The sequence below is a fragment of the Rhipicephalus sanguineus genome, chromosome 3, assembly GCF_013339695.2.
Source record: "Rhipicephalus sanguineus isolate Rsan-2018 chromosome 3, BIME_Rsan_1.4, whole genome shotgun sequence".
Classification (NCBI taxonomy): domain Eukaryota; kingdom Metazoa; phylum Arthropoda; class Arachnida; order Ixodida; family Ixodidae; genus Rhipicephalus; species Rhipicephalus sanguineus.
The window spans coordinates 80,556,586-80,572,537 of record NC_051178.1 but is presented as its reverse complement, the minus strand read 5'-3'; the positions used below and the strand labels follow the sequence as shown (position 1 = coordinate 80,572,537).

At 46.9% G+C, this 15,952-nt stretch overlaps 1 protein-coding gene across 1 annotated transcript in view; it reads left to right on the top strand.

Moving 5' to 3' along the window:
* LOC119385613 (uncharacterized phosphotransferase YvkC) overlaps positions 1–15,952 on the top strand; it is a 156,698-nt gene that overhangs the window by 128,988 nt on the left and 11,758 nt on the right. Inside the window, exons 31-33 of the mRNA XM_049414037.1 lie at positions 2,378–2,441; positions 3,732–3,895; positions 8,061–8,139. Of these exons, the coding sequence (XP_049269994.1) occupies positions 2,378–2,441; positions 3,732–3,895; positions 8,061–8,139 (307 nt within the window). The remainder of the gene's footprint in view (positions 1–2,377; positions 2,442–3,731; positions 3,896–8,060; positions 8,140–15,952) is intronic.

Genomic DNA, 15,952 nt, shown 5'->3' with positions numbered 1-15,952 from the left:
ACATTAAATTCAAACGCGGAATTCCTGTGTCCACTGAATTTCAGGTACATAAACGCTTCTAGTTTGCAAGGCTCGTGAAGTACTCTCTACTTGCTAAAATCGAGCCACTCCACGCTTGAAAACACAGAGATCCGTACCTATCGCCGGCACAGCGCTGCCGCCGCTGGACCCTTTGGGCGGGGCGCGAAGACGAAAAGGTCACGTGTCGCCAACCGACCTATCGCAGAGCGCGGCGGCTGGATCAAGACCTTTCGCTACTTTTAAAAGATAGAGGGACTTTAGGTAAACAATGCCTCGAGTGCCACCGCGCGGCAGGAGACACGGAGGGGTGACTCCACATGCCGCACTTTTCAAGGAAAAAATATAAGAGCGTTTGATTGCAGTGCGCTGCTCAAACACGAGGAAGTAACAACTGTGACAGTTGTTTGTTCGCGCTTGGCCTGTGTATACCACTTAGCGCACGTCCTCGTGCCCTTCTTGTGTTCTTGTGTTTTCGTGCGCTAAGTCTTCGATATGCTGTACCAACCAGCCCACCAGTCTGTTTTACTATGTATACCTTTGAGTTCTTTTCGGACGTCCTTCCCTGTGTTTGAGCAGCGCGCTGCCTATGTCGAGCTGTGACCGTTGTAAGTTCGCGCTCGTGCTGTGTGCGCTCTTTTCGTGCGTCCTTCGCACTTGAACGGCGCGCTGCAAGTATCTAGCTGCTTGCCGTTCTTCGAGTGACATTCCAATTTGTTGCTATCCCATTCATTGCTTCGCCCTTGCTCGAAACTGTGACTTTTTTTTAGGTTTTAACCTAGGAGGATTGGTTCTCACTGACTACGCAGTCGCAGGGCTCGAATCCCCCCGTTGGCGCGTTGTTAAAAATATTATGCTTCTCCGGCATACATGTGATGGGCGCTCACTTCACTCGTGTGTGTGTAGGCAAGTGCTTGACTGAGTGGATGACGTTATGCTGGAAGGCGGACTGCGCAGCCATCCAAAATCTGTCGTGCAAGCCAAAGAAATGCTATTTGCATTTAAATGTTGACGATAAGTCAAGTGAGGCTAAAATTACAGCCCTGATTGGATTTGCAATGGCCCACAATGTTTCTCCAGGAATGTCGGCAACAAGTTTTCACGCGCTAGCTGAGGCGACTCCCATGCGGACGAGTATGACATGGTGTAACACGCTGCACTGTTTATATATGAACGCGTGCTGAAACGTCGTCGAAGACTGCCATTTTGTTGTACTAGCAGCAAAGCGAACACTTGATGTGCATTATCTCAGTCTCTTAAGCTCCAGAAGCACAACGGAAACTGCGAATCTACGCCATCGACAGGACGCAACGTCGCAGAAAAAGGTCATGCAAGCGCTACTGGGCTTCTTCCGATCGACCGGCCTTTCTGAACGATTGTAACCAGAACGCCCTTCCTGTGTGTGTTGTTGTTTTTTAATCTGTGTGTGTACGTGTGTTTTTTTTCCTCCTCTATTTCCCCCTCTCCCTCTCTCTCTCTATCTCTAGACCCTCTTTCTTGCACCTGTATCCCCACCCCAGTGCTGGGTAGCAAACCAGATGCTAATATCTGGTTAACCTCCCGGCCTTCCTTTTTTCATCTATCTCTCTCGCGCAAATCGTACGACAAAGTGGCTTACGGTGACATCACGGGAATACCCCATATTGCATGAGTTACAGTTTGACCAATCAGTATTTGGTATCGGGCCACGCTTGACCGAATGGTGGTGTGAGCTCATACTGTGAAGAACTTACACCGCAAACGCACTGTGAAAGGTGTGTTCCACGTTCACACTGTAAATTCCGTATACTGCCGCTCTGACATAGAGATTCTTTATTTGGGAAAATTAGGTGAAGAATGGGGGTAAGTGACGCAGTAGTCTCTCAGGCGAGGACACCACAACCGCGACACCTGGGGGGAAAGGGGAGAAAAGTATAGGAGAAGATAGAGTTAGAGTAGAGGAGGAGGCTTGGGGGAGTTAAACACATCAATGGGGGGAGAGGAAAAAAAGAAGAAAAAAAGGGAACACGAGTTAAACACATGACTGAGGGAAGTGAACCACGTGCACCAGAGTGCGCGCTAGAGAGGGCCTCGTGACGTCACTCAGGAGAACAGAACTTGGATGAATGTGCGTCACTGAATGCGCAGCTCCTGAAGCTCAGTAATCCTGAACATTTCCCCGCTCGGATTCAGTGGCCAGCGGTGCCGGTGGCCGCTCTAGAACGACAATACCTTGCAAGGAAGGTTAAGCAACAAAGCGAACGAACGTCTTGCAAGTTCTTTAGATGGAGATGGGATCGATAGTGATAGGGGCAACGAGACACTATAACTAAAAGGTTTCAGTTAGACTCCCTGCAGCATTCTGCACTCTCATTTACAGGATCATGTTGAAGCTGGTGACACCAATGGCACAAAGCGGCGTTGCTGCTCGAGAGGCGGCAAAGGTACGTATTAAATGGTAAAGATAGGAAAATATGATTCGACGCATTATTGTACTAAAGGTGGCCACGAAGGCCCATCGCCGTGAATTTGCAATGCTAAGCATCTATGGGGCGCCATGATTCATCGAAGCAGTATGAAAACACTGCTACATATAGGCTACACAAGGGCTGGTTAGCTGATATGCCACACATGGCCGTTGCGCCATTAAGACCTGTACATTCTCATCGTAATTATGATTACGCTATGTTCCAACCTTATCTTTTGCTACTAAATGGACTGCGACACCCGCATTTCCAATTGTTATGTGACAAAATTAACTATACTATATGAATGACGTTATGCTATAAGCATGACGTGAACTTAAATTCTACGTCTTAGATGCCACATGATTTCTCACTCTTTCGTGACGAAGCGAATGCTGGATACAAGCGCGAATCATCATTTACGTCGAATTTCCGCAACTTCACCTCTGCTTACACCGCAGAGCTCGAGAGCAAACGAAAGACAACTCATCGCTACCATTTTCGACATCATTCGCCTTCGCCTTGGCATGACTAGCTCGTCCTATTACCGCTGCGTTCACTACTGCGCTATATTTGCATTTGCAACCTTGCTTTCCTGAGAGCAACAAACGCGCAGCTTCATATTGGACCTCTGATGACCGCGATCGCATTTTCACTTGTCTGATCTGCGTTTCACAACATTATTGGCAGGCCTTTCCGAAGGATATAACATGACGTAAATTCTTTAATTATGTACTGCGACGTAAATGTGCGAACTAATAAAAAAAAGACAGATGATGGTGCTACCGGTTCCGAGCTTAGTTGTAATGCGTAAAGCAAAACTTATTGGTTTTACTGTTTCCCAAGACTCCATGACGTTCGACACGTGAAACTTGTGCGTTCAGCTCTCGCGCAGAGACTGAAACCTGTGATTTTTCTGTGTTCGTTTTTTCTCTTGCAGTAATAAGAAAGCGCAGCCTTTCGAAAATAATTCAATATTCACAATTCCTTACCTTTAAGTAATGCTATAGGTGAACTCCTGCACAATTTTATGCCTTCGTTGTCTGTAAGCTTTATTAATAATGTGCATAACAGCTGCATATGTAATTATGAGGCAAGAAAGTTTTAAAAAATCGAATCTGTGTCGGAAAGAAGCCCGCATGCAAAATAAGGTTTCCTTTTTATCATTCTATAGACCCGATACCATGTATGGCATAAATTAGGGTCATTTGTTGCCGTTGGTTGGTCTGAAACCGACGTCAGTGTTAAAACTTGTGCTGTTCCTCGCAGTCCGCTACGGTGCGCGTCTTCCACCAGCTGCGACTCGTGTGCCACCAGCTGGCGCTGCGCATGGTTCACGAAGGCAGGCTCCCTTCGCCAGAACTGCTGTTTTTCCTGACTTTCGAGGAGATCGGCATCCTGCTCCGGACCAGGAATCCAGAGCTCGTTCTCAAGTGAGCGAGCTGTAGCTACAACAAGTGGTTAGCGCGTTGCCACCGTTAAACAAACTGCGCTCTCTTGCTTTCTTTTCTTCTTCTTTTTTTGAAACCGTGCAAGTGCCGAAGTAATTTATGTACGGGCTATTCTCATGGAGGGAGAGGCCGACGTCGCGGTGACTGCATGAATCACTCTGTAGTACTGGCAAGTGTCATATTGTCATGTGTTCTGAGCAGCAGTGATTGTCGGCTAGAGTGAGAGTATTCCCTCTTTCCCTATTTTTTTAACACGAAAGTGTTTAATGCCGGGGTCCACCAAGACTTCAGTGACGTATTTCCGTCCCGGAAATGACGTCGAAAAAATATACACTATTAGATGGCAAAGAAAAAATTTTCCGTCAACAGACATCAAACCTGAGACCACTCGGTCCGCAACAACAGCTGCCGGGCACGCTACCAACTGCGCCACGGTCACATACTCTAGAGCCTTTACAAACGCGTCTTTTATATCTACCACTCTCCCGTTCGGCGGGGTGGTGTTGCTCTCTGGTAGCGGTAAAGTAAAGTAATTCGTCATTACTGTGGCTTCCACGATTAGCACCTGCAACGCGTTAACGTCCTCCCATTCGTAGCGTTTTCAATAGAAGTTCAATTTTGTCAATGCCTTAACACACCGCGAGGTGGCGATCTTAGCCCGAGCGTCGTAAAAGCGTTGGCCTTGCTCATACCATCAGACTAATCGAAACCTAAAATAGCTCTGCGATGCGCTCAAGGCCGCGTTTTCCGCTCACGCGCTCGCCCCGTGAAAAATCGCGGCCTGGCTACCGGGGCGGCACGACGCGCTTTGCGTTTCTCTCTAGTCCGGCCATGGTGCCACGGGATGGCGACCAAGTTCTGCGTCCAATATGCGACGCTCTGCTGGCTATCACACTTAATTCTCTGATTAAGCTTTCACCGTTAACTACTACAGCTACCACAAGGGTTTCTTTAATCCTTTAACATGGACGTTAGTCGTCGGGATGGAGATGTACTACCGATCATCAAAGTGGGTGCATCCACGTTAAACGGTGCTATAGCTGCCATACATCAATATACATTGTGCAAACTCTCTTTTATCAATGTACAGTAAACATTCATTCACTTCTGTAAGGGCACGCTTTACTTTCGTGTTATTCCGATTCCTATGACGGAGAGATCAACCATCTTTTTCAGTTAACCCCCACCCTTGGTGAAGGGTAGCAAAACGGATATTTGCTCTGGCGAACCTGTCTAATTTTGCTTTATATCGTCTTTCTCTTCCCCGTTATTGTTTCTAGCAACCTACTAGATACTTTCTTTTTATTCATTGAAGGTAAACCACAAAGAAAGAAAGAAAGAAAGAAAGAAAGAAAGAAAGAAAGAAAGAAAGAAAGAAAGAAAGAAAGAAAGAAAGAAAGAAAGAAAGAAAGAAAGAAAGAAAGAAAGAAAGAAAGAAAGAAAGGTCGCTTAAGGAGGAGACGACGACGTCTGTTCCCAGCTGTGCTGGCGTCTTCAGCTTCCACTAGTAAGGAAAAAACAATGAACAGTAAAGAACAAAAAATGCTGCAATGCTCCCGTTGCTTGCCCGCGCCCACTTAAACATAATCCGAAAGGAGGAAACCGGGCGGGGCAATTGCCTGCAAATCTCGCAAGGCTACATCCGCCGGCAACCTACAACATCCTGATCACCATCATCTCTCTCGGCGTGTTCAGCCCCGCTTAGCTCTTCTTCCTTCCTTTCCTATTTCTGTGCCTCGGTGGCCAAGGATGAAAGAAGCAAGAAATTTTGATTTATGTTGGACGATATTTCAATTTTTTAAATGCGAATGCATTTCTTAGTCGGGCTATGTCAGACGTCCGGCGTTGTCCGCGCGCCTCTCCGCTCTCACTCCCTCTCCCATAGCAACAGCTGCGGGCGCGCGCGCTTATCCTCGCCCCTAGCAACCGGAGCAGGTGGTGCGGACGGAGTAGCTGAGTGGAGAGGAGGAGCGTGCTCTGGCGTGTGAGGGCGCTCGCATCGCGGGAGCTCGGCAGAGCTCCCGCGTGTGTGGAGAGAGTGTAGGAGAGGGTAGGTGCAGTGCTTCGCCGCTCCTTCTCTCGCCGTTCGCTCTCTCTCCTCCCTGCGCCACCGCCTCAATGCAGTGCGTTTGAAACGCGTTTGTGCTGCCTTGGCACAGCCTGAAAACAGCGCCTTCTAAACGCGTTTGCGCTGCATTGAAGGCGGTGGCAACATCCCTGAGGTGATTACGAACGCACGTAGGAAGCGTTCTTTGAAAGAGGCGCCCAAAAGGGAGACACTTGAGCGCGTCGGTGTGTCCAGCTTTACGCCATTAAAATTACTACGCCGTGTACTCTCGGCGCAAGAAATGCATTCGCATTTTCTCACAATTCCCTTCGGGGAGGTGGGGGCATTTTTTTCTCCCTGTCATCCATGTACAGATGCTCAGCGTTTAGTAGGTCTGCCCAGCTATGTTTATTTTTGAGATGGGTAAGAAGTCATAGCTTGAAAATATGAAGATAATCTGCATCTTGATAACTTGGCATCTAGGTACGTCTTTAATGTTTGCGACTGCTCGTACTGACATCTTTCTTACCGAGCAAATACACCGGCGATCCTATACCATGAAATTTTGACGGTTTAGCTCGAGCCTGAGGGCATGTAAGTTTCTCGCTGGTTTTGTGAAATATGCGCTCTTAAATTTTCGATGCGATCGAAAATGTAACAGCGCATGTTAAGACAATGACATGAGCCGACCAGCAGACAACAGCAAGCACTTCTCATAGCCTGCTCTCCGCATTATGTCATTAGCCATATAGTCACGCTGTAGTCTTTAGCTCGTACGGGACCAACTATACAAATATTCCAAATTAGTGAATATGTTCCTTGCTACATTGGCAGTTCTTGCGCAATAAAGGGGAGTCATTTCAGTGAAGTCTCGCTTGCCTAAAAATTCGGCAGGTCCCACGCGTTTTGGGAATTGGTTTCACGCGAAGCAGTCAACGAGTGCTTGTATGCTGTATTTTATGGCTTTGATCGAAGCGTTACGAGGTGGATCGACGTGTTTTTGTAAGCTGTCTGCACATCGTGGGCTAACCAGGGGCGTCGGCAACACTGACGTTTACAGGGTAACTTATGGTGCGAAGTAACGTCAGCCCTCACGTGAGAGTACATACGCCAGTATTATTGAAACTAGGTGCACTTTATGGTGCAATCATGTGAATATCATACGTAACTTTCGTTAATGTATTCTTCCGGGGTCGAGCGATGCTTCAATATAGCTTGCTGAATCATAGGAATACAGATGTCATTTTTATTAGGCTGCTATAAAACCGGAGCCAACACTGGAACAACAGACGTTAATCTGATATGACGCCTGTATCGGAGGAGTACATATGTAGTGTTTATTGCTTTCTTGTAAAATTAAATAGCCAGCACCACAACCACAATTGACGTTGCACCGTCATTACGCCTGCATAGGCTGTTTTTCCAAACAAGTTTATAGACCTGACGTGGCTTTGTGGTAGAACACCTGATTGCCACGCGGAATGCTCGGGTTCGATTCCTGCTGGGATCTTAATTTTCATTCTTTCCATTTGTCGGGTCAACGCTGCCAATGTCGGTTTTTCCTAACGCTGTCAAATCTACATTATCAATGTCCGGTCTCGCCGTTCCTGGGTAGATATAAACTATCACCTGTGGCGCATACCCGTACACCGCGGCCCGTGGTAAACGGATATGTGCCACACGTGTATGGAGGAAAGGGTTTGATGACGTACGCGACAGGATTTTCACGTTATTCATGTCATGACCATACAATCCTCTTACCCTCCTCTTACACCAAGTTAAGGAGGCGATCATGAGAGCTCCCAGGAATAGGCGGATAGATAGATAGATAGATAGATAGATAGATAGATACGCAGATAGAAACGCTTAAAGTGCCAAAGGTTCGCTAAGAAATGCTTCGCATTTAAAACAGAGGAATTCTTTGCTCTGGTGTAACAACTACTTGTTTCGCACGCAATTGACAATCCCCTGATGGCAGTCGTGAAACCCGGCCACTGCGTAAACTTTCCTTGAATTCAAAATATCCAGAATTGATCACGACGATCAAGTGTTGTGTGGAGTGATACCTAACACCAACGTTTCATTCCTTTTTTTTTTCAGAGCGCAGCGACGCCAGAAAATTCACGCACAGCTTGACAAAGACAGATATCCATCCATATTTGTCGGAATCCCAAAGCCGGTAACGTTTTGGTTTGTTCGCTTTCAATGTGCGACATGTGTACTAATTCTAAAAAGACAGGGCGTGCAAACAAGGACACAAGAAAGAAGTCAGGACACCACAAACGCCGATTAACAACTGAAGAGACGCACAACGGCTGAAAAGGAAAGAAGGCACGAAAACTTATCTGCGCATGCCCATGCAACAGGCGAACCTATCAATCCGGCACGCGTGGCGGTCTACGTTGAAGATAACTGTTAAGGCATTTGATTTCATCTTTATGCAAGTTAATCGGCAGTTGGCTCACGCATGCGCCACCACTATTCTCGATATGCCATGCTTCAGTCATCAGGCGCGTTTCTTCATTTCTATGACGGTACAACACTGCGCATTCATCGAATTTTGGCGTGCACTTGCAATCTCGACAATGTAAAGATAGATTAGAAGGTGAGCCTCCTGTTAGCGATCTCTTATGTTCCAACAATCTCTGGTTAATGCATCGGCCCGTTTGTCCTACGTAGAAGCGACCGCAGCTGAAAGGGACCTTATACACCACACTCGTACGGCAATCAGTGAATTTGTTGGTGTGTTTTACGAAACAAATATCGGTCCGGTTCTTGTCTTTTACTCGCTCATTCTTCCTCTGCACAGCGGCACAAATCTTACCTACACTGCAAACGCAAACTAGCCGAATTGGGCGTTTTAAGGGCTACAATCCTCCTTAATACTACCTTCATCTGGGCAGTACTACCTTAGGGTGTAATGAGGTGTGTGTAATAAAGTTCTGCGTCCTCAATTTTACTTCGTTAAGAAATTATGTGGAAGAAAGGAGGTAAATTCACTATCTGACGCCATTCGTCGAATGGAGTTAGAGGAACAAAAAACTCCCATCTCATTTCCTCTGGCATGTTTTCTCTTTTTTTTTCCGAAGCTTTCCATAATGCCTTCAGTGCTGGCGGGCATGCATGCAGCTGTGCGGGGGAAAGAAGTAAAAGAAAGAGGCGGCATGCTTCAGCGCACTAAAAATCCCTTGCACAGATAGCCCAGAGAAAGAGATATACCAGAGCCGTATAGACCAGAACACAGCGAATTCCATGCGCATCGCCATATTTGCATCGCGCGTCGCGCCATCTATCGCACACGCGACGAAACAACATGCGCGGGCTGCCACGCCAGCAGACGCTACACAGAGCAAACGTGAAACTTCCGAAACTCAGCCCGTCGGAGAGCGTGTTTCGCGTCTTTTCTGGCCTGGGCATTTTCGCTGATTTTATTGGAACACCAAGGACATCTTCCTCATGCGAGTCCACAATGTGTGCAGTACGTGCTGAGTGGGCTGCGGAAGCAACCTCGTCAGATACGTACGCTGTTACATTTGTAAAAAAACGTTCTCGCTGTAGCACGCGTGAATCGTAATTGCAGTGCAGCTCGCGAAAGAGTGAAACGATGTTTTGTTGCCCCATATTACAAGTTGTGCACAAAGTTTTGTGAAAGCTCATGATTTCAGCATGCATCGCGTAATAATTAAGAGTACGCTTTACGGGTATTTTTGCTAAACGTAATTTTTGTTTCACGGACGCTCTTACAATAATGCGTCTTGCTCACAAAAGCGTGCTATCAGAGAGTATAACCTGCAGTATCGTTCAGCGATCCCTTTTGGAAGCTATCTGCGCTATTTTATTCTTGTAACGATGGTGCTTTACAAGCGAAACTGTGCTACTCTTAGTTGAGCCGGTTAGCTACGCCTGCGACGTAAAGGACACTGGCGCGAGTACTGTTTACTTACGTGCCAATATATGTATTATGTGCAGCTGGATTCCTCGTGTCCAAATAAATTTGGGGACATCAAACAGTGAAATGAAAGCAGGAAATTCTGGCCAGCTGTTGAGGAGCACCGTGCCATTTATTACCTTTTGAAGACGAAATCTCGAAGGCGTGGATGCCACCAAAAGCACTAAAGCTTATTACTACGTTGAAAGTGGCAAAGCATGCTGTTTGCTTGTGCTTGAAAGCACTACCTTGCACAAGATTTTCGTCAAAGGAAACGCTCAAAGGTATGAAGTGCACCCCCACACAAAGCTCGCGCCTGCCTTCAACCCAGCTGCGTGTCACGCAAATTAGGTTCGCAAAATGAAATAGGTGGGCATCACACTGCAGAATACACGCTGTTAGTGTACTTACTCGCGCATTTTCACTCGGCGCCTAGTTTTTTTGCTTGAATCACAGTTATCCACTCGCGGCGAAGCTGAAAACACCGCACCGGCACTATTTCCGTGACGCGTCGTAATCGTCGCAGACAACGCTAATATCCTCTTGTTGCGCAGCTTGTTTTGGCATCCAAAGACCACGCAGTAGTGCCCAGACGAGCTGTGATACGCTGAAGCGGCGTGAACGGGTACTTTTTCGCACTTTAAAGCTTCAGAACTGCAGCTTGCCCTGTTTACTTGGTGCAGCCCGCGCGTACCTTGGCAGCCCCGGTCAGCCCGGCGTTTGGGTGCGAGAGTATCCGCTCGGCTCGCCAGCAGCCTGGGTGCGAGACAGGCGTGCTCTGGTGTATATGGGAGACCAGCGCTGGATAGGTGGCGCGCCGAAAAAATGCGCCTGGCGGGAAGTCGCGGCATAAGTCCGCCGCTCCATCCGACGACGTTTGTTGCAGCTCGCATATGTTTCGGCTGTGCGCGTCGTTTCGCTTCGGTTCAAGCTTCCGAGAGAGAGCAAATAAAACATTAACAAGGTTCTGCCAATGCTCATTCAGCTAGCGCCATCAAGCGAAAGAATACTGAAGAAAATTTGCAAAGCTTTATATATTTTTCGCAGTGTGCCGCGGCGAGCGCGCCTGCGTTAAGGCCCCTATACCTATAGGGGCTTTAGCCTGCGTAAACCCGCTAGCGTGGTTCCCGGGTTCGCGGTCCCGTGCTAAAGTTGTCGACAGCTATGGCGCCAGTTGTGCTCCGCTATGGTTTTAGTAAAATAATATGGCCTGAGGACCACTTCCGCAGAAAGGCACTTGAAAACGGGGCGAAGCTGTGCAAGGCGAAATACGTAATAGAGTGAACTTGGGCGTGTTGGTTAAGCATGATGAACCACACAGCGCGAGTAAACAACGGGGACACAGCGCTGTGTGTGTTCCCTTCCTGTGTCCCCGTTGTTTACTCGCGCTGTGTGGTTCATCATGCGAAATACGTGTACGATGTGGAAGAGACGGTGTCGTGCCGTGACAGCGATTCTCAAGTTGCAGCGAAATGCCACTGGCAAGTACACCAAGCCAGCTACGATGTCACACTTCAGGTAAGCGAGCATTTGATGCTAGATCGGTTATTACCGAGTGTTCCTGTCCTGTTTCTTTACGGCGCGTGTAGTTGTGTAAAATAAGCGCGAAGCTGTACGCAGTAAATCGCACAGTTGGTTTAATCGTACAGCGAGTTGACTTCCGTGCGTGATCGCAACGCTGGCACTACATGTTTTCATTTCGAACGAAAACTTGTGCACGTTTACTTAATGCAGTTTTTATGTGTTCGCCTCTAGCTGTCGTCTCAGCGCCTGATAAGTGGGGCCACCTGTTCCTGCAAGGTCGGCAGCGACGGCGCCTGCAAGCACGTCGCAGCGGTAGCACTCGAGCTCAGTAACTTAGCCGATGCAACGTCGTCAACTGACATACCTCAAGTGCTCCCATAGCTGGCCGTCTTCACTGTTGTATAAAACAATGAAACACGCGAAATTCGCTTTAGACCCCAGCTCGACGCCGCCAGAGAGGACCGAACTTACCCCGCTCGCCTGACAGCTTGTATCGAACGTTACCTCCGTTCTTGCTCGTATGGTTTCGCAGGAAAGACGTAGAAAGATATATCACCTCTCATTCCTACGTAGTTATGACACTTATATACGCTGCAGTAACCGTCAGCCTCATTTTTTTGTTCGGCGTTCAGTGCCCGCACCGCCTTCGCTACTAGCCATCCTTGTGCGTGTCGTCCGCGGGAGCGGCTGAGAAGTGCGCGCTTTTACCGCCAGGGCGGCAAGGAAACTCCAGCGCTGGTTCCCTATACGGCTCTGAGATATACGAGACCCTCCGAACGGCTGGAGAGGAAACGAGGAAGCCCTTTGGCCTTGGCGGATGAAGCCTACTGCGGGCCGCCCCCGCCAGGTCAAAAGCAAGCCAGGCGAGGCGCTACCGAAGTGAAATGGGATAAAGCTTCGCGCCGCATGCGCGCGCGAAGAAAAACAAAAACAGAAAAAAAGAAAGAAACGTGAGGAGGGAGTCGTCCCCGCGGCGGCGCGATCGTCGTAGCTAGGCGGCTAGGCCTTGTGAACGCCACTTCTCAAGTGATCAGCTGTGTCGGTCGTGTGTGCGCGTTTTGTGCCTGCAGCCTCACTGTGTTCTCGCCGCTGGATGTGATATGCGTGGTTTGACGACAGTGCGACATGCTGTGCTGCGAGTGCGATAATCGCGACGGCCTGTCGACTCAAGCGAGCGTGCCGCTGTGCATCACCAAGCAGATGATGGGCACCCTGCGTGCTCGGCACAGTCAGGAACAAAAATGGTAAGTAATACTGATGTTCTCTCTCTTTGCGAGCCCTTATCGTCGCTTATGCACCTGTAGATGACCTTCTGCACATTGCGTCGCTTGAAAAGTGCAATGAAAAGCAAAAAAAAGAAAAGAAAATCCGCATGTCAAGCTTGCGAAATGCCCGCCAGCGCATCATGAGCGTGGCATGTAACCCATGCCGTACATTACACGCATGTCATTCATTGGTTTCCATGTTACCAGCTGTCATTTATGTAAGTCATACAGTCACGTCACGCTATGCCAATCTTGGTATGATATCAAGTTAGAGAACCGGACGCGAGTGCACCAGGCTCCATGCCGTAAATGACATACATGTCGTTATTTTCATGTTACTATATGTCATTTATGTTCGTCGCACAATCACGTCACGCTATATCAATTTAGGTGTATATCAAGCTAGCGAACCGGCCGCGAGCGCACCATGAGCGTGGCGTGTGTACATGACATACATGTCATTATTTTCATGTTGCTAGCTGTCATTTATGTTGGACGTACAGTCACACTGCACAATACCAATTTTGGTGTATATGAAGCAGGCGAAACGGCCACTAACGTCCCCGAGACCATGTTGTCAAAATAACGCCATACATGACAAGCGTATCATGATTTGCACGTTAGAAACTGTCGTTTATGTGCGTCATACACTCTTGTGACACCATACCTATTTTGGTAAATATCAAGTTAACGAAACAGTCGCAAGAGAACCAAGAGAGTGACGTGTAAATCATGTCGTTAATGAAATGCATGTCATGATTTTCAAGTTAAGACCCATCATTCATGTTCTTCATGCAGTCGTGTCATGCCACACGAATTTCGGCATACATCCCATTAACGAAACACCCACACGAGCTATGAGTCGTAGGCGGCTAGATAGATAGGTAGATAGATCCGTTCAAAGTCGTAGAAGTGTTTAACAAATGCTTCGCATTTAAGTCGTTAAACTCAGATAGCAATGATGTGTGATGCATGTTTTGGAACTTCTGTGAATATCACTCATGCTTCATACGACCAGTCAATCAACCCAGGAGTGCGCCCTGAAAAAGTTGTTTGCACGATATAATTTTCTTGTCTGCGATAAAGCATGAATGAGGCATGATGCTTTCAGGGAATATACATTAGAGCAAAAGGCCACGGTTATCACATTGTCACATGATGGAATGTGCATAAAGGACAACTTTGTTTTCGATTTATTCTTTTCTCCAACTTCATTTGTTTGTTTTAATCCTTCGTCATCGTGTCAATTTGCGCACATTGACATGTGACAAGACTGTGCGCTCTCATTTTGCAGCATCTACCTTGGATGCAGTCAACTACCCTGGACATCTTTCTCCCGCCATGCAACTGTGAGAACCCACCGAAGCACAGATTGTCAGGAAGTGAAGACTTTTCGGCAACAATTTTGCATTGCGCACTCTGCCCATCTCCTGAAATAGCATATTAAGGTACATAAGCACTGTACCTTCATACATATGCATCAAGGAACAGTGAAATAGCATATCAAGGTACATTAACATCATTAGCTTGGATTCATTTAGCTAGAACGAATAAATCATGTTAAAGCTATACAATGACGGCCATATCATGTGACGGACATCTGCTAAGTGCAGTGTGTATTGTGAAGCACATGCGTTTTATGGTATTGAATGAATGGATAAATGTTTATTCCAGCAAAATACAGGAAATGGGCCTCAAGTGAAAAGCGACAATGGTAGCTTGAGAAGTGCACAAGGCCCAGTAGAGCAAAAAGAGAGACAGAGCAGCAGAAACGTGTGCACGTTCAAAGGCAAAACATATACGCATACAAAAAGAAACAGGAAAAACAAAGCAGAAGAAACATGCACATTCAAAGGCAAAACACCTACGCCATCTGCAAAGTGACAAAATCAAAAAGGGTGAACATTTACGCTAGTGAAAACAATGAAAATCAGAAAACAGTGAAAACAGAAAAGAAGGAACGGCCATTCAACGGCATGGAAGGAATGCAACTTCATTGGTCACGTATCAACAGTGGAATTTGCCAAGGTTACATGTGCATATTCTTAGCCATTAGGAGATGTGCAAGGCTAATTTAATCGCATTGATATAAGTCAGCTGTTGAGTCTGTTGAACCAGATTGTTGAATCATCTTGTTTATTCCCTCTCGTTAATTTGCTGTTTTGCATTATGTTGCCATAGTTTTCAAGGTCAATACATAGTATCATGACTGTTGACACAATTTGACAAGGTGAAAGCGCTGTTATTGTGCCCAGGCCTTAGTTTATCCTCACTAGAAGTGCGCTGTTTATTTTTGCCGTGGTTCAGTGCCAAGTTGCCCAATCTTCACTCCTAAACAGAGTAGGTGCGGTTAATCAAGACCTTGCTAACATTCACAACCCTTTTAAAGTGTACTTATAATGATAACTTTACTGACATCAAAAACTACCCACATAATGGTAAACATGGCAAGAGTACATTTCTGGTGGTGTTTCGCATTTTTTTTACATCCGTTTGTTTTTCGCCCTGTGCACACGAAGTGAAACGCTCACAAGGAAATACTTAGCAGCATCTCAATTTTGTGTTTATTTCGTGTTTTGACAAAATGTCTGCAATAAGGATAGTCAAGTGCGAATCTTCGGTAAGACATTCATTTTTATGTATACAGAAATCTTAGTGGACTTCTTTTTTTGTGTAATTTTCAGGAATACACTTCTGGCAAAGCAGCAAGTGTTGCTTGCCCACCAGTCTGTGTTCAAGTCAAGTGTATTGTGGGCATGAGTGTCGGCAGGATTTTCTCTTGGGGGTGCAAGGCGGCGTAATGTGTCGGCCTGGTGAGCAGGAGAGCATTGGTGTAGCTTGGGTGGGGTCAAGTGCTGGTGTGTCTTGATGGCGGCAGGTGCCCTTTGTGCAAACCCCTGCCGACACCCATGATTGTGGGAACACCCTGATGTGCCTCACTTTACACTATGTCGAACAGCTCGTACATCTTACCACATTTAGGCCAACACTGGTATTGATGCAGAGTGTTATGCGCAATACTGCGTGCAACCTTTCTGATATCGTGTGCATTTGAAAATTTCGCATTGTTTAAAAAGACGCTGAGTGGGCCCAGTGTTATTCAGCAAACATAAGTCTTAACAGGGGCAGTTGGGCGAGTTGGTGTATATTCATAGTGAAAGAGGGTGCAAAAAAATCACAGCACAGAGAAATGAAGGGGACAGGATGACGCGCTACTAGTAACTGAAGTTTAATCGAAACCACAGAAAGATGTAAACACACAGTACGAAAAAATT